The 22,719-nt window shown below is 35.3% G+C and overlaps 1 protein-coding gene across 4 annotated transcripts in view; it reads left to right on the top strand.

The window, feature by feature from the left end:
* Positions 1-22,719, top strand: part of SLIT2 (slit guidance ligand 2) — a 360,466-nt gene that overhangs the window by 259,660 nt on the left and 78,087 nt on the right. For 2 of the 4 annotated variants that reach the window (XM_044225915.1, XM_044225914.1), the window contains 6 exons: positions 257-328; positions 11,924-11,995; positions 15,681-15,824; positions 15,937-16,100; positions 17,084-17,107; positions 20,625-20,775. In XM_044225915.1, coding sequence (XP_044081850.1) covers positions 257-328; positions 11,924-11,995; positions 15,681-15,824; positions 15,937-16,100; positions 17,084-17,107; positions 20,625-20,775 — 627 coding nt within the window. The remainder of the gene's footprint in view (positions 1-256; positions 329-11,923; positions 11,996-15,680; positions 15,825-15,936; positions 16,101-17,083; positions 17,108-20,624; positions 20,776-22,719) is intronic. The other 2 variants (XM_044225917.1, XM_044225916.1) reach the window with 1 other exon arrangement.

Here is a 22,719-nt window from a genome sequence, read left to right as displayed (position 1 = left end):
GTCAAATCTTAGATATTCTATTTTCAAAAATAGGACATGGCATCTCTTATAATGATTTCAGCAAAGAGCCAATAATTGATTTAAAAGTCTGACTTTTTTTTTTAATTTAAGATGCTTCAGATGTTTTATGTTGCAAATTTTATACATGTATTGATAGGTGCAAAATCGACATGTAAAGGCAGTAAGTAGCTTTCTCCTGCTATAAATCCTCCCTGACATTCTATTTCATTTAACCTAACCCTATTTCTAATCTTAGTGACCTGAGCAATAATCAGATCTCTGAACTAGCACCAGATGCTTTCCAAGGACTACGCTCTCTGAATTCCCTGTAAGTATTGACCACATCACAGAAGGAAAGCAGAATACACAACTAATAATGGCTCCATTTCTTTAAAAGTCTGAATTTAAGAAAAATTGTCTTTACTTTTTCTTATGAACTATTAATAATATCCATAAGTATTGATTTTAATGAATTTCATCATTTTTGTGGAAGACTGCCACCTGTCACTAAAACCAGCCCATTTTTGAAGGTGTATATGTTAGGATTTCATAGTTTTGTTATTTAGAGAGCTAGAGTAAGAGCCTCTTTATTATTGTACATTGATATTATGGATAGTTTTTCTGGTTCTGAAATAAAGGAGAAATGTTTATTTTGGAGCACTCTGGTCATTGTTGTATTTATATTCCTTTAGCCAGTAGCCACTCTCTAGGGACAAAGTCCCCTTTGAAATGATGTCCAGTGAAGTCTTACAGAGAACAGTTGAAGATGCCCAGTGAGGGGCTTCTTCGACTCCTGCTTCCTCTCCTTAAGACTTCCCTGAAAGGACCAGCTTTACTCTCTCAAAGAACAAAGATAACCAAGTATGACAGCTTTTTAATCTCAAAAGGATTTTCAGGCAGATAACTACATAAATGAAAGTGTCAAATAAATGGATATAGGCTGTTATTTTTTCAAATTAGTAAAAAATCTTCAGAAGGCCACCAAGTAAGGTAAACTTTATTTCAGATTTTAACTTTAGAGTTTGAACATGGAAGATGGCGTGTATTTGTCTAAGAGTGTGGGTTCGGAGAAGGGTTCTCATCATGGGAAAGGATGGCAGAATTCCGAGTTCTGCTAGACGCATGCGTGAGGCTCAGATAAACACCTGGGGCTTAGTAGCAGTCATTTGGGCATGGGGCTCTTGAGGTTGCTATGCTGGTCTGCTCAGAAAACTAGTTTCCTCTGAAGAAAGAAAGAAAATCTATCACTTCACCTTTCACCTGAAGTATCTGCTTAGGTCCATTTCTGTTTGCTGTTGATGTTTGTTTGTTTGTTCGTTTGTTGAGAGAGAGAGAGAGAGAATGGGCGAAGGGAGTGGGAAAGAGGGACGATCTCAAGTAGACTCCTCGCTGAGCATGGAGCCCCACGGGGGGCTTGATCTCACAACCCCAAAAATCAAGAGGTGGAAGCTTAATTGAGCTACCCAGGCACCCCTCTTGTTGATGCTGATTTAACTAGAGGAAGTCCAAGATCAGTGGAAGAATTGTTGGCAGAAAATGTAGAGCGCAAACCGCTCTTAGGATGGGCTGGCAGATTCTACAATAACAAAGTTTAATGTAAAACTCCATTAAATTACTCAAATTTTCTGGACAGTAATATTGCCCAAAGTAAATACAGACCAATTCCAGCCACACAAAAGAACAGGACACAAGTCTAGTCACTGTTCAAATGCCTGGTCCTTCAAGTATCTGTGCCTCAAAGAAAGCCAGTAAATGTTAAAAGAGAGAGAAAAGGTTGGAGAATTCTTACATAGATCTGTTTGTTTACAGTTTACTATTAAGCTATTGCCTTAATCTTAATAGACTCTTTCTGGTTGTATGATAAAAAGATATGATAATATATAATAAGTAATAAATAGAACATATAATTTCTTGTTTCTGTTTTATATTATAGATTATATTTAATATCTATAATACATATTTATTAACTACTATGTTATGTGTTTTATTCTATTACATATTACACTCTATTGATGGAATGTGTAATATTAATATTATATTTATAAATAAACACATGGTTACAACTAATGACTCTATTATAAATTATTACATGCCTACCCATATAAATATAATAGACTCAGAGCAAATAGGAAGAGAAATAACACATGTAGAAGAACATGTCTGCTGAAATGAAATCTTAATTTTCATGACCAGAGCTCCACGTTCACAGTTTTTTTTTTTTTAGAAAGCTGTAACAAAGCATTATCTTTCCTTATAGAACTGACTTTTAGTCAGAGCATTAAGTCACTGGGGAATTTCTAGTTTGAAACCTAGTAGTATGCCGAAGAGTAGGAACTGTTTTCCAGAAGTGGGATACCCACATACAGCCGTGTAACATCAGAAAACAGATGTTACATGAAGAGCATCAAACAGCTATATGAGGGAGAGTCCATGTGCTACAACTGGTATCATTTTCCTGACTGTGTTCACCTTTTGAATTGACCTTCCAAAGATTAATTTATTTACCCCTTCATAAAGTGTACAACTCTCCAGCCTTGCAATAGCCTTTCTCTTCATTTCACCAAAATTGTACATCCCACAGAGTTGAGTCAGGACCCTGTTTGTCCTAGCCCTACTCAGGGCTCTGGGGATGCATGAGTGAACAAAATACAGAAATCCCCCCCTCATGGAGATTACCAACGATAGACTATACATCAGTCAGAAGATATATTATATCTGATGATTTTAAAATGCTGTGGAGTAGCACCTGGGTGGCTACTTGGTTAAGCGTCCAAATCTTGATCTGAGCTCAGGTCATTATCTCAGCATCCTGAGTTCAAGTTCTACACTGGGATGCATGCGGGGGGTGGAACCTAAAAAAAAAAAAAAAAAAAAAAGCTGTGAAGGAAAATAAAGCAAGCAGAAGGAAGAGGAGTGCCAGTGGGAAGAGAACTGAAATTTCAAACAAGATTGTCAGCAAAGGCCTTCTAAGAAGGTGATACTGGGAAAAGACCTGAGAACTCCAATTGTAGGAGTGAGCTCTGCAGATCCATGGAGAAAGAACATTCAAGACAGAGAGAACAGCTAGCTACTAAGGCCCCAAGACAAGAGTGTGCTGCATGTTTTAAGAAAGTGCAAGAAAAATGTGACTGCAGGGAGGCAGAAGGTTGAAATTGAAATTATGCAGAGGTTGCAGTTGTTGCTAGAGGCAAGATCTAAGACATGACCACGAGGACAAAAGGACAAAGATGTTGACAGATAGATTATAGGTTTGCAGGAAAAGAGTAGGGTTGGAGAGCATAATGTAATAGTGAGCCATCTTCATCTTTCGAAAGAAGTGGAGTGACTTGGAGTGGGGGGTCCGGATAACTGCGAGAGCCATGCAAATCGGCAATACTCTCCTTTTTAAAATCAGGTGTTTACATGTACAGGTTTCTCTCAGTGTCTTTCTGGAACTGCATTCTCATACATACCCAGTTTAATTTATTCACTGCTTTGCTAAAGAACAACAATAATTAAAGGTGATATGATGCCAAATACTTTTAATGCATTTTATTAAATAAAAAGGACTATTTTAAATTGTTACTTAATTACCTTAGAATAGTAAGTGATTGATTTATTGAAGGTTTTAACGGTCTCTCCTATTAAGTGTGCCTGGCTGGCTCCGTTGGTAGAGCATGTGACTCTTGATCTCAGGATTGTGAGTTCAAGCCCAACTTTGGGTGTAGAGATTACTTACATAAATAAAGGTCTCTCCTATTAAATAATTGCATTAACATTTATTTATTTTTAGTAACATTAAAATTCATTTTATTACATATTATTACTGTATATTGTTATATTATTGATATATTAATATATTTTATTATTCACTTAATTTATTACATATTAATGAGAAAATGTCATTCAGAATACGTGGACCAATTGGATGCTCTTATCCTCGCTGCTTTTTATTGCCCTTACTGTGACATCAACAGTATTTCTATAATATTTAATAACAATTTATTAGGAATTAAATATATTAGTATATTAGGCATTGTCTGTAAACATCAAACATCTTTTATTGTTTTCCACTGACTGATTAGAAACATAATTTTGTAATAAGGCTAAGCAAGATAGCCTCTAGGACACTAAGTGGCTTGTGTTCAAATGCCAACTCACTTTACTAGGCACATGGATGAAGTTGTTACTAATTTCCTTGTGCCTCAGTTATCTCATTTCTAAAATAGGGATAAGATCACTCCCCTACTGGCCTTGTTAAAGCACTGAGGAAACATTCCAGAAACAAAAGAAAGGGCTTTGGCAAACTCTTCTCCTAAGTAAATTTGTGCATTTCTCAATTTTGATTATCCCAGAAAACGTTTATGTCCAAGATCTTCAACACATAGTTTTGGTCTTTTCTCACTTTTCTTTCATTAACCCCTTGCAAACCGTTGTAGTGTTTATTATAATCTCTCTTTTCACTAACTAGCTCCCAAATTCTGCTGAGGTCTACAAGGAAAGATGGCTGTATTTTAATTTGATTGCTGTATTAACAATCCATGCAGTCTTTTCTTAAATGGTGTTAACTGCTAAGTACCTTACATTTTAACTACTAGTTTTCAGTGAAAATGTAACAACCTCTTTTTTCTCTTTATCATATTCTCTTTAAAATTGCTTAGTGTTTTATTTCTTAGATATACATTGTTTTGAATGTTGTAAGTATAGCTTTCTGACATTTATTTGAATAATGAAGTCTGCCCATAACACCTTTTCATGAAAACCTTCTTATAGGTTTCTGTTTTGAATTTTTTATTTCTCTTTAGTAGTAGATTTGTCTTTTGCCAGTTTTCAACAGCAAAGGAGAATTCAAAGATTGGCCACCGGCTGTTGGTATTTCCTACTGTTTTAACATTGAAACTTGCAGGGGATGAAACTTGACTTAGAATTCTTAGCCTTGGCGTGTCTGGGTGGCTCAGTCTGTTAAACGTCTGCCTTTGGCTCAGACCATGATCCCAGGGTCCTGAGATCAAACCCTGCATTGGGCTCTCTGCCAGGCAGGAAGCCTGCTTCTCCCTCTCCCACTCTCCCTTCTCTCTCAGTGTGTCTCTCTCTGCTAAATAAATAAAATCTTTTAAAAAATAAATAAATAAAATAAACTTAGAAGGCAGGAAAAAAAACTTTAAAGGAAAAAAAAGGAATTCTTAGCCTTCCTTCTAGTATCAGGTACAAGAGCTGCTTAAGATTTCCTTAAGATTTCCCTATTGGCCCAATGGGCTATAAAATAATTCTTGATCAGCACACTTGTACACTGTATATAGTATGCTGAATATAACTTATGTCTAAGAAAAGCTACCCAATTTGTCACTGTTGGTAGTTGGATGATATTATCCATATCCCTTAGGTATTTATTTTCTTTTCAGCTAAATTCATTTTCATCTTTCAATTTCTTTTAAAATTTTCTTTGCCTCATAGGAATGTAGCCCAAATTCTCACTGGCCTTCTTGCACTTTATATCTTTATGTGATGACATGTCTTTTCCCCATTTTTATGGATTTTGGCCCAATTTTTTTGACTCTCATCCAGCTTCTCTGTTCTGGTCTTTGGATTTTTTATATTTCTCACTCCTTTTTCCTTGTTACCATTTTGATCTCACTGTGTGTAAGAAAACTATACCAGCTCTAGTATTTCTATACCTTTTTGTACAGAAATCTCATTCCCATCACATTTAATATTTACTATAATATTTTTATGATTGACAGTCCATGTACTCAAATAATGCCTATACAGATTTCCTTCATCCTTTTGTGACATCCTCCCATATTTCTCCATGTACCCCAATTGTCTCATGAACAACAAACATCTATTTTTTTTAATATGATCCTAAAGAAAACAGTGATTTGTTGGGAAAATAATAGTTTCACATTGTAAATGAGATACACCTCCTAACTTGACCTCCCTTCAGGCTATTTGAGCCAAGCTTTACAGCAGAAGTCCCAAATGAACAACCTATTAAATTATTTACCTCTTAATCCTTTTTTATCCTTTTTATTTTTTAAATTTTAATTCCAGTATAGCTAACAATACAGTTGTTAATAATACAGTGATTCCACAGTTCTATCCACTACTCGGTGCTCATCATAAGTATGCTTTTGATGCCTTTACGTACTCCCCCATTCCTCCACCCACCTCCTCTCTGGTAACTCTCAGTTTGCTGTCTGTAGTTAAGAGTCTGTTCTTCAGTTTGCCTCTATTTGTTCATTTGTTTTGTTTCATAAATTCCATGTATCAGTGAAATCACATGATATCTGTGTTTCTCTGACTGGTTTATCTCACTTAGCATTATACTCTCTAGATCCATCCGTGTTATTGCAAATGGCAAGATTTCGTTCTTTGTAATAGCTGAGAAGTATTCCATTGCACATATAACCGTCTCTTCTTTATCCATTCGTTTACCGATGAACACCTGTGCTGCTTCCATCCATATCAGGGCTATTGTAAATAATGCTAATAACCATAGGGGCACATATATATCATTTTGAATTAGTGTCTTCGTATTCTTTGGGTAAATAACCAGTAGTAGAATATTGGATCATATGGTAGTTCTATTTTTAACTTCTTGAGGAAACTCCATACTGTTTTTCACAGTGGCTACATCATTTTGCATTCCCAGGAATAGTTCATAAGAGTTCCTTTTTCTCCGCATCCTTGTCAGTATTTGTTGTTTCTTGTCTTTTTAATCCTAGCCATTCTAATAGGTATGAGGTGATATTTTATTGTGGTTTTAATTTGCATTTCCCTGATGATGAGTGATGTTGAGCATCTTTTCATGTGTCTGTTGGCCATCTGTACATCTTCTTGGAGAAATGTCTGTTCCTGTCTTCAGTCCATGTTTTAACTGGATTATTTGGGGGTTTTTGGTGTTGAGTTGTATAAGGTTTTTTTGTTTGTTTGTTTTGTTTTGTTTTTTGTTTGTTTGGTTTGGTTTGTTGGTTTTTTGTTTTGTTTTGTTTTGTATTTTGGATACTAGCCCTTTATCTGATATGTCATTTGCAAATATCTTCTCCCATCCAGTAAGTTGCCTTTAGTTTTGTTGATAAAGGAAACATTTTATTTTTATATAGTCCCAATAGCTTATATTTGCTCTTGTTTCCCTTGCCTCAGGAGACATACCTAGAAAAATGTTGCTGTAACTGTTGTCAGAGTAATTGTAATTTTATGGTTTCGGGTCTCACATTTAGGTCCTTTATCCATTTTGAGTTTATTTTTGTGTATGGTGTAAGAGAGTGGTCCAATTTCATTCTTTGGCATGTAGCTGTCCAGATTTTCCAACATCATTTGCCAAAGAGACTCTCTTTTTCTCTTTGCATATTCTTTTCTCCTTTGTAAAAGATGAATGGATCATATAATCGTGGGTTTGTTTCTGCACTCTTTATTCTGTTCCGTCGATCTGTGTGTCTGTTTTTGTACTGGTACCATACTGTTTTGATTACTGTAGCTTTGTAGTCTAGCTTGAAATCTGGGATTATGATACCTCCAGTTTTCTTCTTCCTTTTCAAGATTTCTTCGCTATTTGGGGTTTTTTGTGGTTCCAAACACATTTTAAGATTATCTGTTCTAGTTCTGTGAAAAATGCTGTTGGTTTTTTGATAGGGATTACATTAAATCTGTAGATTGCTTGGGGTAACATGGCCATTTTCACAATATTTACTCTTTAATTCATGAGCATAGACTATCTTTTCATTTATGTTGTCTTCAGTTTCTTTCATCAGTGTTTTGTAGTTTTCGGAGTACAGGTTTTCACCTCCTCAGTTAAGTTTTTCCTAGATATTTTATTCTCTTTGCTACAATCGCAAATAGGATTGTTTTCTTAATTTCTCTTTCTTCTACTTCATTATTTAGCGTGTAGGAACCAACAGATATCTGTATATTGATTTTGTATCCTGCAACCTTATGGAATTCATTTATCAGTTTTAATGGTTTTTTCGGTGGTATCTTTAGGGTTTTTTAATATATGATATCATGTCATCTGAAAATAGTGAAAATTTTACTTTTTCCTTACCAATTTGGATACCTTTTATTTCTTTCTCTTTTCTGATTACTATGGTTAGGGCTTTCAGTACTACACTGAATGAAAGTGGTGAGAATGGACATCCATATCTTGCTCCTGACCTTAGGGGAAAGGATCTCGGTTTTTCACCATTGAAAATGAAGTTAGCTGTGGGTTTTTCTTGGTTAACCTTTATTATGTTGAGGTGTGCTCCCTCTAAACCAACTTTGTTGAGGGTTTTCATCATGAATGGATGTTGTAATTTGTCAGTTGCTTTTTTCTGCATCTATTGAAATGGTCATATGGTTTTTACCCTTTCTTTTGTTGATATGATGTATCATGCTGATTGCTATGCAAATATTGAGCCAACTTTGCATCCCAAGAATAAATCCCACTTGATCTTGGTGAATGATTTTTTTAGTGGATTCAGTTTGCTAACATTTTGTTGAGGATTTTTGCATCCATGTTTATCAGAGGTATTGTCTTGTAGCTCTCTTTTTTTTTACTGTCTTTATCTTGTTTTGGTATCAGGGTAATGCTGACCTCAGAACAAATTTGGAAATTTCCCTCCCTCTTCTATTTTTTAAAATAGTTTGAGAAGGATAGGTATTAACGCTTCCTTAAATGTTTGGTAGCATATACCTGTGAACCCAACTGGTTGTGGACTTGTTTTTGGGAGTTTTTGTTATTGTTTTTTTGTTGTTGTTTTTTGTTTTTTTTTAAATTTCTGATTCAATTTAATTGCTGGTAATCAGTCTGTTCAAATTTTCTATTTCTTCCTGATTCCATTTAGGAGGTTGTATATTTCTAGGAATTTATTCATTTCTTCCAAGTTTCCCAATTTATTGGTATATAGTTTTACATCATATTTTATTATAATCCTTTTTATTTCTGTGATGTCAGTTGTTATTTCTTTTCTGTTTCTGATTTTGTTTGGGTCCTCTCTCTCTCTCTTTTTTCCTCTGATAAGTTTTACTAAAGGTTTATCAATTTTATAGATTTTCCAAGAAGCAACTCCTTATTTCATTGATCTGTTCTATCATTGTTTAGTTTCTATTTCATTTTTTTCTCCTCTAATCTTTATTCCTTTATTCTTTCTTTCTTTGGTTTGGAGTTTTATTTGTTTTTGTTTTTTTTTCTTTTTCTAGCTCTTTTTTGGTGTTAGGTTAGATTATTCATTTGAGATTTTCCCTTGCTTTTTGAGGAAGACCTGCATTGCTATAAACTTCCCTCTTAGGATAGCTTTTGCTCTGACCTGAAGATTTTGGACCTCAAGTTTTCATTTTCATTTGTCTCCATGTATTTTTTTATTTCCTCTTTGATTTCTTGGTTGCTTCATTCATCATTTAGTAGCATGTTACTATGTATTTGTGTTCTTTCCACATTTTTTCTTATAGTTTATTTCTAGTTTCAGACTTGCTCCTTAATTCTTTTATGGGCCCTCCACAATTTATACGCATCCTACTTCCTTTTTGCACTTTAGTGGGCTCAAAATATAAAACTCCTTAGGTATTCAAAATTGCTATTTTGGGTTGCTCTTTGAAATAATACTTCATTCATCTCACTTGTATTAGTCTGGTGGCACAGGGCAAATGATGATCATTCAACAAATAACAGTTGGATTCAGCTTAATTGGACACCAAGCTTAGAACCTAGTAAAGCTGCTGGCACATAATAAGTATATGATATCTATTGTTAAATTAATTGGTTGAATGGTATTGCATTGAATATCCTGAAAAATGGCTGCCTTGATCTGCTCATGTGTGTTTCCAAAAGGCCTCTTTTCTCTTATTCCTGACCTTAAACAGTACAATTATTGTTACTCATCCTTTTTTAATTCCCTTACCTCTTTGACCCTGACAATACGGAATTTGCTTTTATTCTTTGATTTCTTAAAATGGTTTCTTCTCTAATTGATTTTCCTTTTTCAAAGCGTCTGTATTCTGCACAAGTGAATTTTTTGTTATACTATGTAACTATACCTCTGGGATCTATACAAATGGAATGTCTCCTTATACAATATAGTGTCCAGCTTCATTTGTTTATTCACGTGAGGATTTCTTTCCTATATTGTTATACATCCCACCTCTCACTGACATCTTAAAAGGAAACAACAGCTTTTCCCTCACTCATATTCATTTCTCTTGTATTGTTATTTTCTCCCTTTCCAAACAAAAATCATGTACTGCTGCCAAACATGTTATTTAGATTCTTATTTCAACTTTTTCTTTATATATTATGACATCCTTCATGTCCTTTCCAAAATATTATTTTTCTCATATTTAGAAGAAATAAGATCATTACAGACAATATAAAAAATAAAGAAAAATATATAGATGCAAATTAAAATCAACTCTGAATATCATATTGCCTGCCATCCAGAGATTTTCTGCTTTTTCCTATGTATGCATGTATATATTTTTCTAAACAAAGTTAAGATCATACTATAATATACTACCTTATTATTTTTTTCAAATTTAACGTTATAACATCAACACTTTCATGTTATTAAATACTCTTCAAAATGTGATTTTTTTCAGTGTTTTTTTGGAATTTGGAGACATTTTATTTGTGTCTATCTTTTCATTGTTATACATTATATCAGGACTAACATTTTGTGCATAAAATATTGTCTGTCTCTGATTATTTTCTTAAGCACCTAAGAGTGAAACTAAGTATAACTTTTAATAAATTTGATATATATATTTATATTTATATAAATATAATTTATATATTTATAAATTTGATATATATTGCCGTATTATCCCCCTAAGGACTATAATTTCTATCTTTTCCTATTCATAATTGTAGTTCCCTCCTTTGGGGGGTTAAAAGTAGATAGGCATCATTTCAAGCTTATTGTTAATAGCCAATATGATGAGCCAAGACACTGCTATTCCTTTCACCCAGTTTGTTAATTATTCCATAATTTGTCCCCTTGATAATTTATTTCTTCATCTCACTCATCCAACAGTGATCACTCATCAATCCAATGTTACAGTGTCACTGCATTCTCAAATCAGTGCTAGGTGCCAGGGGTACTGAAGGCACTAAGCCATGTCCTTGCCCTTGGTGGCTACCCTTAGTGGCTGATCAGAGCTGGGTACCATGAGGATGCATTCCTGTTCATATTTTTGGAGAAAAGTGCATTTCAAAAATATTTCTATAATATTAGTGATCATCTTCTTACATTACAGATCTCACATTTCCCAGGTATACACATTATGTAACAGAAACCTTACCTTTATCTAGAGTCCTTTCACCTTTTACCAGTATGATAAGCCTAAAACTCATTCCTTTAGTGAGCAATGAATTCCACACCTAGTGTTCTCTTTTGTTACTGTAATATGCCCTCATTATGTATGAACCGTGTGTGTGTGTGTGTGTGTGTGTGGCAAAACATGGCAATTGAACAGTGGACACTTCTAAGAAAGGACAATAAAATTATGAATTGTGTTCATTTTTGTTATTTTTTTTAAATTTTTAGTGCTTTCTTTCTTAAAAGATTTATTTATTTTAGAGAGAGAGAACGTGGACGGGGGGGGAGGAGCAGAGGGAGGGGGAGACAAGGAATCTTAAGCAGACTCCCCACTGAGTGCAGAGCCCACCCAGAGCTCGATCTTATGCCCCTGAGGTCATGACCTGAGCTGAAATCAAGAGTTGGACGCTTAACTGACTGAGTGACCCAAACGCCCCTGGTTTTTAGTGATTTTTAAACTTTCTGCTATGAGCGTATATATGATCTATAATCAGGAAAAAATGCATTTTCAAATTGAAGTTTGTTTACTCAGCTGTAGCTTTTATGATGTATGGAGTGCTTACTAACCTCCTGTATGCCTGGATACATATGTGATAGATCAATTTGTTATGCTGACTTGATGTCTAATTTTTTTCATCTAAATCATGTTTTTTCAGTGTTCTCTATGGAAATAAAATCACAGAACTCCCAAAAAGTTTATTCGAAGGACTGTTTTCCTTACAGTTACTGTAAGTATTTGGTGGTTTCTGATCCGTTGAACCAAGCATTGTATTTTAGTCAGTGTACCTCTCATGGTTTCATGGAGACTTCAAAAAGACTCAACCCCAAATGACATAGTTTAATGAGATGGAAAAGATTAGTCTGGTGCAGCTAATAGTGACGACTGTTATTTATTTGAAGACACAGCACTTTGAAGTTGTTTCAAAACCTTTCTGTCCACCCTGTCACAAATGTAGGCTTCCTGGATACTCTGTCATTAAAAGCTCGTGCTGTCCCTGCCCTTTGTGAAACCCTCTGTTTTGATTTAACAATAGTTGGGAAGGAGAGTGACGTACTGATAGGTTTATCCGTGTTTGTCGAAAGCAGCCACAGGGGGGACAAGGCTGGGATGCTGTGCCCTGAACCCAGAGGTGGTTGCCAAGGGCCAGAACACAGCAGGAGCACTTCAACTGGTGTCCACTCAGAAAATAATCTGTCAATGCCTGGCCTGTGTCTTCTAAAAACCATTCTGCTTAGACAGTAGCTACCAATCCTTTGTCTCAAAAGAAGAATGTACTATACACATATGTCTAAAAACAGAACCTGACCACAAGTATTTTAGTGAATGCTCATATGAAAAGGGAATTGAAAAAAAAAAAATGCTAGTCTAAGATCATCAAATTCTCTTCATATCACCAAACATACACAGAGTTCTTCATTTGGGGTTGCTGTGGATACAAAGATGAGTGTGATATACTGTCTTCTGTCAACTAGTTCATAGTCAGTCTACCTTAAAATTCTTAAGTTTAAAATGTGGTTTTCTCTTTTGGTGTATACATTTCTTGGTGTTGGGGTTTCTATCATCGATTTGGCAAACACTTACTCCTAAATCTCACAGATTTCCCAAATGTATATCTTTTTCCTTACTGGATAAATGTACGTTATAATTATATCCTAGTATTCGTGTTTTAAATTTTCATCATTATCCAGAAATGTATTTAAATCCCAATCCAGTTTTCATACACAACACACACAGATGCACACAAATGAAGCAAATCGCTAACAAGACGATATTTACCCTTACTATATATAATACTCTTCATTTTATTGCATTCTCTGTCTCTCTCTGATCTCTCTCTTTCTATATCTTCAGTATTGTACAACCCAATAAATTGATTTTACAACAGACCAGAAAGTTATGAAAAATACTGATCTTTATGACCTAATGTCTTTATTTGGGTTTCAAATTATTTTTTAACTCTTGAGGTGAGCTCAGCAAACATTGTTTCTGATCTTTAATAGAATGACTATACATTATACACATTATAGGTATAGCCAGATGCTGTAAGCCAGGAAGGCCTGTGTTTTATTTGCTTCTCTGTCATTCTTCTACATTCCCCTAGCACTATTATCCTTGCCATTTACTTGCAATCTCTTGCTATCACTGGCCTGTCTAGTACTAACATTTAAGTAGCACCTTCTTTTTTCCTTCCACACATACTTACTCGTGACTGGTGTAACAACCAGGTTAATAAACCATGGGATCTGTATGCAGGTGAATCTTACTTAAAAAGCTATCTTTGTCCCTCAGCCTAATATTTTATCTCTAGATTAAGGCCTATTCCTAAACCTGTCAGGGCTAAAGCAACACAATTTTCTCTTTCTGGCTAGCTGAGAACTTGGCTAAGCATCTTAGATTTGCTTGAACAGATGAGGTACTGGGGAAAAGAAGTAGGTTCATGCAAGAAGCAAAGGAAAGTAGAGCGTGCAACACTTTTTCTCCTACTTTGCAGACCACTTCATTTAAAGTAAGTACAAAATCCTCAAAACAGCACCTTCTTCAATTGTCTTCAGTACTCCCCGCTTTTTCCTTCTCCTTATTTCTGCTCTCTGCCTCCGTCAGTTAGCTGACAGATTAGGGAACATCGTCAGTGTGATCTGTGTTGTGGCACAGAATGGAGAAATGGGATTACCAGTCTATACCTGAAACCAGTTCCTAAGCTTTTAAGAAACTATTTTGAGGACCGCAGAGAAGGCCAAAAAGTCAAGTCCTAAAGGGAGGTTAAAGAAAAAGAGAAAATAATTACCTCAAGGAAGTCACAGCTTTGCATGTGTGTGGATACCTAAAAAGAAAAACCAGTAAGGCAGAAGAAATATCCTATATTAATTAAAATTAGAGATTCTTGGTGGCCAAAATGAAAATCATTTTTCAGTATGTTGAATAAGAAGGCATATAAACCTAAACAACAGAGCACGTATTTTTTGAGGTACTATTTGTTCAAGCCTTAAGTATCAAAGCAGTAAAGCAAATGCTAATAGAGAAGAAAGTATCAGAAAACGTTCTCTGCCCACGGAGAGCACTAGTCCACCTTTGGGCAAACATGTAGGCTTATAGAAAGGAGGTGTGAAGATTAAGTAGCACTGAATAACTTCCTTGGGGACCTAGAGGAAGATATACTTGACTTGGGTGGAAGCTTCTGGAAAAGGTGAGCTTCCCATGCAGCCATGATGGGACAGAGCATTAAAGAAGGTGGAGGGCAGGGCAAGTGTATTCCCAAAGGGAGTCCAACATGCATAGAAGCTCAGACATGGTCCCATATAACCTACGAGAATGGCATTTGCCAAAGTATGATCTGTAAACCACAGTTCCATAGAATATTGAAATGGATTATTGATAGCATGTTGGGGAAAAAAAATGGGTTTCTGGCATATTTTGTTAAGCAAAGTTAAATGAATATCTATAATGCAGGACCAGGGCCTTTAATAGGGTTATGAACCGTGTCACTCTCCAAGAGGATCCTAAAGCATTCATTCAACAACATATTTATGGAGCTCCTTGTATGTGCTAGGCACAAGCGAGAATGCCTGTCTTGAGGAAACAGAAATGACAGCAAAAATGTAATAAATAAACCATAGGCAACAGAGAGAAATACGTATTTAAGAAAATAGAAGAAATAAACAGATCGTAACAAAGAAATTGAGTGTGCTAGAGGGTGAGGTGGGGCAACCACAGGTGACTGTATTGAAGAGAGAGGTCAGGGTAGGCTGAATTGAGAAGAGAAGATTGCAACAGACTCAAAGAAGAAGAGTCAGACTGCAGGGAAGAAAACATTCTACGAAGAGATCCCCAACCAAGACATGTGGCTGGAGCTGAAGCATCCAGGGGAGAGAACTTGGAGGTCATGGAGTTCAGAAAGGGGTGCTAATGGTCCTACTGTGTGTTGAGGCAATTTGTCAGGACATTGGCTTCACTCAGACCGATTTGAGAGTTGCTGCCTGGCTTTGAGAGAAAGTGATCTGTGTTTTAAAAGGCTCACTCTGGCTTCAGTTTTGAAAATTGCCTGAACTGCTTCTCAGAGCAGCTACAGAGACTAATGTTCTATGACATTTTTTTATGGTGTCCTTGACAGATGTTAGGTCTCACCCACCTTTGTCCACTGCCTTACCTCTTCATCTTCCAGAGAATATGTTGAGTAATTTTTACTGAATAAATGTGTAAGTACCACTAGATGTAGACATTCATTAAACCACATGACCCTTGCTTTATCTGGCATATCTTCCACCTGTGATACCTAAATTATTCCAGTTAAAATGTTAGTACTGAGGTTCAGAGAAATGTTTTCTTGGTTTCTTGTATTTCTCAAGAAGGACAGAATCTTGAAGGTGGGTTAACGAGATGCTACACTTTAATTCTACAACTATTTGATCAAACAGATTATTGAATGCCAACAAGATAAACTGCCTTCGGGTAGATGCTTTTCAGGATCTGCACAACTTGAACCTTCTCTCCTTGTACGACAACAAGCTTCAGACCATTGCCAAGGGGACTTTTTCACCTCTCCGGGCCATTCAAACCATGTATGTATATATGGCTTGGATTCAATACGATGACTGCTGTCTTCACTGTGAATTTGAGAGTTGAGTTCATAGCAAGTCATGTATAAAAGTATTCTGTCTGTGTTTCTGAAAGGCATTTGGCCCAGAACCCCTTTATTTGTGATTGCCATCTCAAGTGGCTGGCGGATTATCTCCATACCAACCCAATTGAGACCAGTGGTGCCCGCTGCACCAGCCCCCGGCGTCTGGCAAACAAAAGAATTGGACAAATCAAAAGCAAGAAATTCCGTTGTTCAGGTAATTTCTTACTTCATGTGAGATACTTCACCTGGGTTACCAAAACAGTGGTTATGGAGACCTAGAGACAGCTGGTCTTCAGATGAATTACCAAACATTGTAGAATATACTTTTCTTCTGTCTAGTTACAAAATAAAGAGAGCCGTAGATACCATTCATATACCACTCGTATATGTAATATTTTTAACACTATATCCAACATAACAAATAGGCTACCAGCCACCAGAAAAAGATGCCTGGATACTTCATACTGTATTTTTAGGGTTCAACCTAAACAGGGGCCTTTTAGCAAGCTCAGAATCCTTTTTATGTCTGTTAAGTCTCATGTCTGTTGTATTATTCTCCATTGAGAAACTTAAGGTAATAAATCCTGTTCTCATTTCTTCAGAAAGTGAACTGAGACTTGGTAGTGTGATTTGCTCTGGCTCGGAAGTAGGGGGGGATTTTTTCCCGATTCCTTGCTCCCTTGCTTCGCACACTAAATGTGTTTACTTACTTTTCACCCTCTTATTTTAAATAGGGATGTGAGGATAATTTTTTTTTCTACCAAAAGGCCATCTTTTAGCATTTTGGGAGTAGTGTATATAAAAAGCCAATTATAGATCCATTGAGTTACTATTATATAAAAGGCTTACTTTATTGAAGTGTACTATTTGCTTTGGTCTCATCTCTTCTATGTTCTTATGCTAAAATATATTCTGTATGTTTTGAGTAGTATGCCGTCTAACCATTCCCAGGGTATTTCACGTTCGGCAGTTAATTCATACTAAAAAGCTAATATCAAAACAAAGCTGTTTATTGTCCGTGGTCCTAGAGACATTTACTATTCACTGTACATTATTATACTTCAGCCAATGCTGTGAATATAATTCACTTAATTATCTATAGTACCTCTAGTCCCTTCTTAATCTAATATAACTCATATCTCTGCTTGCTGACATTCAGGTGCATCTTCTATTTTTTTTTCTCTTTTTTTTATTTAGCTAAAGAACAGTATTTCATTCCAGGTAGGTTTTGCTCGGTAGTAGGACTAATGGCAGACACCCTTTCCTCACCTTATAAAATATAGCTTCTGAAACTTTGATATGCATGTGTTTGAAAGTACAGTGGATACTCTGTAGATAGATTGACTTCTGCATAGATCACTTGTAGCTGTTTCCTGAAAACCTGACCTTTGCATGCAGCTTCTGATGTTAGACATATGTATTATTAAACCCCCATCTTTTTTTCCTCTCTCACTTTGGCACATTATCTAAAATTTCTCACAGTAGCTAAAATACCTGAACCTATAGCCTTCTACTTAAATCATTTTCTCTCCTTATGTTGTATATCTGATCTTTCAACCTGTTTTTAAAATATAGCTTATTGAGCTGGTTTTAAAGACAGAGACCTTTCTTGTTGTCAAAGAGCTAGTTCTATATGAAATCAGTTAAAAACACATAGAATTCTTTTGTCGACCATGAAATTTACTTTTTTAACATAATTCTTTTTACTAAAAAAGTGCCCCCTTTTCACTTTATTTTGCTTTACTGTTGTTTCACTTTTCACATAAAAAAGCAACTTCCTGCTTGTTGACTTGCAATTATACATTGTGAGTCAATGTTGTTACAGACCTGGAGTGACAGAGTAAGTCCACGGAAACAATACTGACAGACATCCTGAAAGCCTCAGATGTTCCAGGGCACTAAATGTCTTGAATAATTTAAGCAGATGAATAAAATGTTTTTTAGAAAAGTAATAGAAATGTTTTACCACTACAATATTAACACTCTCAAGGCTGATGATTCTGGAACTAGCTCTTTGAAATATGTTTATTTATTTTTTCCTTGCCTGCCAGTTGTGTAAAATGCCTCTTGACTTGTTTGTTTTAAACCATTATATAAAAGTATATGTTAGTAATTGATTGGCTACATTTACCATCTCCTGGGGATATTCTAGACTATCATATATTTTAAGAAGATATTCTATACGGTGTTAGTTTGCAAAAACCTTACTGGTTTTTTAAAGAAGAGTTCTGGGTTCGGTCTTTATTTTAAGGAGAGATGTGTTATTTGCCATTACTGAATTATAATTTGAATAATTTTAAGTGTATAACAGATTTTGTTTTAGTTCTTATTTTGAGATTGAGTGATCAATAATATTTATATATTACACAGGCTGCATAGGAAGTAACATGTTGAATAGAACAGTTGATTGGCCTTCATAGGGAATCTTTAAAATTCATTATCTTTACCTCACTATTAAGCAGAAAGTCATCTGATAGCCATTACTTAACCCAGAAAAAAGCCATATTCTAAACACCACAACACCTGTAGGATAAAACTTGAATATTAGTAAAATTTTCAAATTGTGGCAGTTAATAGAATGGTTACCAAATTATTCAATCTATTACACTTAAATATACTTTATTATTAATTTATAAATTAATATTTCTGATTCATAAATTAAAAATCCAATGTCCAAATGTTTTCATAAATTCTGATACAGTTTTGCCTATTTATTGACAGCAGTCAAGATAGGTTTTTTTGGAAATACATTGTATATGTGATATCATGGCTTAATTGTCAATAATTTATGATCATTCAGTTTACATTAAAGCAATAGCAACAGAAGTCAGGACTTGGAAGAATTCTTTGGTCTTCTCTCCTTTTTTCCCCTAGATTATATTAAATTCCCTAGCTTATCTATTGAGTCTCCATAAGAGAAACATCATTTGTCATTTCATTGAATGCAGACTATTTTAAATATAAGATACCTAATGTACTTGTCATTTAGCCCTCTATTCCCAGTATTTCTTCATTTCACTTTTAAAATGAGAAAACTACAGGACAACAGGAAAACAGTTCCTTAGTAAATGCTCTGGCATTAATTGCCGAATCTAATGAAATGATCATACTCAGCTTTGCAATTGTATGAGGTTCTGATTTCATTTCCACTAAGTGACACTATTTATAAGTTGGAAAGGTCATTAAAAAGCATGTAAGCCACCACATAAGGCTTAATCCAGATGTATTTGTTTTTGAAGATCTCCGTGATTTGTTTTTCACTTACATTTGCATGTTTACTTGCCTATTACCATTCTATATGGCATTCTAGATATTATAGTAATAACTCAACAGAAAATCTATCTTGCAGAGAGCTCATCACTTTAAAGGAATCGACAAGAACTTAATTTGTGCTGTGCATCTCATATGCCATTGCTTTTCCTGTAAGAGCACTGTGCTTCAAAAAAGTACCACAAACGTTTGCAAAGCATGATGATGGCTGTCATACTATGCCATCCCCCTATAATTGCCATAGTAAGGAAAGAAGGAAGAGACCTTCGGTAGTTTTATATATGTTGAATAATCTTAATTGGGATTACTCTTTCTTTCCTCCTTGGTGATTTTTACTTTTGCAGGAATTCACCATTTTGGCTGTAAGTAAAAGTGTCTGATCTGAAACATAATGTCCTCCCTTTTCAATCCTGATGTACCTTCTTCTAGTCTCGGTCTTTTGCGCCTTTTTTTTTTTTTTTTTTTTTTTCAAGAAGAAACTACAGATCTTTTGAGCTTCTCTGTTGTCCTTGTAGCTCACCTTCAACTTCTTCCTGGATGTTGTTCCCGAAAGCTGTTGTTTCCATTCTGCAGTTCTGAGGAACAGTGGAGGCACCTTTCAGTGTAGCCCCTTCTTTGTGTTTCCAGGAAATCTTCGGTAGTAATACTCTTACTATGGTCATAAACATTCTGCGGGAAGAATGCATGTCATGTAAACAGTATTACGTTTCCAGAACGTCTGTAGCTTTTTCTCCTGCTTCCCTTCATCTTTCCTCTCGGTCTTACCCTTGGCCTAGTGGATGGTGTAGTGATTATGTCGCGAGATTTTCTGTTGTGCTTGATCTAACCATGTGGTTGCCAGGTATGAGTAAAACATGGTTCCGTCAAGCACCATGGAACGTCACGCAGCTTTCTACAGCATGACAAGCTGCTGAGGCTTAAATCAGGATTTACTTGTCTCCTTTTATAAAATCAAAATGAAAAAAGAGGGCTTTTTTAGGCGTTTCCGAAGATTATGTGAGAGGGAGAGAATAATATAAGACCATAGAAAAATTAAAAACCTGAGTACATCTATTTGCCTTGAAAGCCCTAATTTAAAATGATATATAGGAATATGTTTCTTACTGGATACATTTTAAATTCCTGACTCAGAGAAAAAAATAAACTTTGTAACAATTAATAGCCATTGTATGATTAGCTGTCGACTAGGCTAGAATGGCTCATAACTGGATCAGCAGAAAGTACAGCTGTGAAAAGCTCATCTCTATTAATGTTTTCCTGTCCTGTGAATCTGGTTACTCTTTTTTTCCAGCAAATTCCAAGCCCTTGTTTTAACCCTCTCCTGACATCCATTGACCAAAAATTCCCCAAGTTGTCTCCCTGCTGCATAATCTATAGTTATCTTACTATTTTTCTTCCTACAAATTAACAACTGTTCTAACCTTTAGACTCAGTATCTTTTTTTCTTTTCCCCTTGAATCCTCAATAGGCACAGAAGATTATCGATCAAAATTAAGTGGGGACTGCTTTGCAGATTTGGCTTGCCCTGAAAAGTGCCGCTGTGAAGGAACCACAGTAGATTGCTCCAATCAAAAACTCATCAAAATCCCCGACCACATTCCCCAGTATACTGCAGAGCTGTGAGTTCATCTCCCAACAAAATCTGGGTTGGGAGGGAGGGAATGAAAACAGCATAGCATTGCAATTTTTTTCTTTCCCTTTTATTTTCAAGAATTACATTGATTTTAATTAACGCACATGGCCATAACTTTTCTTTGTACAACGATTTATTAGAGGCTATCTTACTTCACCTTTCTGGCCCAAGACATGACTACAGAAATTAATTTACCTCTCAAAAAGTCAGTTAGTTCTTAATAATGCTAATAATAAGAACATTCCTTTGATATTTGTTTCTTGGGTGTTATTTATGCCTGCACCCATTTCTAAACATGTAATAGATTTCTAAGGTATACAGTCTTTTGCAGCAACTACAAAAAGTAGTTGGAGAGTCACCATTTTGAATCTCTGTTAATTATGAATTCAGTCAGAGAGACTTTATTGGCTTTATTATCTCACTGACTCGAAGGTGGAAGGATTCCATGATTATGGAGTATTAAAGTGCAGAGGATAGTTTTTCCCTGAACAATGGATAGCATAGGAAGAGCTGGAAGAACAACAAGATCAGGTTTCTATTTATAACCCTACCTCAAGCCTAGCACTTACTAGGTGCTAAAATATATTTGTTGAATCATCTATAGATTCTATGCCAAGTATGGTTTGCCTTTAGTGACTTTATTTATAAAAGTCATGCTAGTGTTCTAAAAATTCAAGAGAAATTTGGTGAAATCTCATTGTTTGTGAACATCTTAGCAACGTTTATATATAGCACCATCTGGTATTTGCTCTTAACTGCTTTGCAAAGTTAGTTGTCCTTTTATGCTTGTATAATCCTTTTGTCTTCAACTAGCTTGTAACTCCTTGATGTCAGGGATTGTGTTCTACAGTTTAGCTCCCACTGTGCCTAAACTCATGCCTATCACTTAATGCATCTTAAACAATTTAAATAATTAAAAATAATGTAATGCTAGGGTGCGTGGGTGGCTCAGTGGGTTAGGCCTCTGCCTTCAGCTCAGGGTCCTGGAATCGAGCCCCACATCGGGCTCTCTGCTCAGCAGGGAGCCTGCTTCCCTCTCTCTCTCTGCCTGCCTCTCTGCCTTCTTGTGATCTTTCCCTGTCAAATAAACAAATAAAATCTTTTAAAAAATAATAATAAAATAAAAAAATAAAAAAAATAGTGTAATGCTTTCGAAGAGATGACAGAAACTACCCTGTGGCTATAGTGATACTTATTATTATTATTTCTGTTAGTTTTTGAATCTATTTCAAAGCTTCAGGATTTTTTGAAATGTGTGGAGACCATTCAGACAGTAAAAGGCCTGAACTCTATTGCAATGTCATGTAAGGAGTTGTATATATTTCTAATACTATCACAAATAATATTTCAATTTATATCTTCCAGCATGATAACAGCTTAAGTAGGCTTATCTGACATTTAAGAATTACAGCACTAGCATCTAATTTAGTAATTAGGAAAGTTTGTGTACTTTTTAAGAAATTAAGAATTTTGTAAATTATACATTTAAAAATTAATACTGGGAAGAAAATATTTATGTATCATATATCTAATAAGGTACTTATATCCAGAATATATAAAGAGTTATTACAACTCAGCAATAAAGGTGTTCATTACCTAGTCAAAAAGTGTGCAAACTATTTGCATGTACATTTCTCCAAAGAAGATATAACCAATAAGCAAATGCACTTATTATCATCAAGCTAAAAAATGGTTAGTATCATCAAGCATTAGGGAACCCTAAATCAAAACTACAGTGAGGTAACACATTCCCTAGAAGGACCATAAAAACAAAACAATAATTGGACCCCTCATACATTGCTGGGGGAATATAAAAATGACACACCTTTGGAAAACAGTTTGCTTATTCTTCAAATTGTTAAGTATAATTTTACCCTGTAACCCAGCAATTTTATACCAGTATAAATATCTAAAGGAATTGAAAACATAT

The sequence above is a fragment of the Neovison vison genome, chromosome 11 (assembly GCF_020171115.1).
Source record: "Neovison vison isolate M4711 chromosome 11, ASM_NN_V1, whole genome shotgun sequence".
Lineage (NCBI taxonomy): Eukaryota > Metazoa > Chordata > Mammalia > Carnivora > Mustelidae > Neogale > Neogale vison.
Note: the sequence above shows the minus strand (reverse complement) of the source record. Positions and strands in the feature narration are given on the sequence as shown.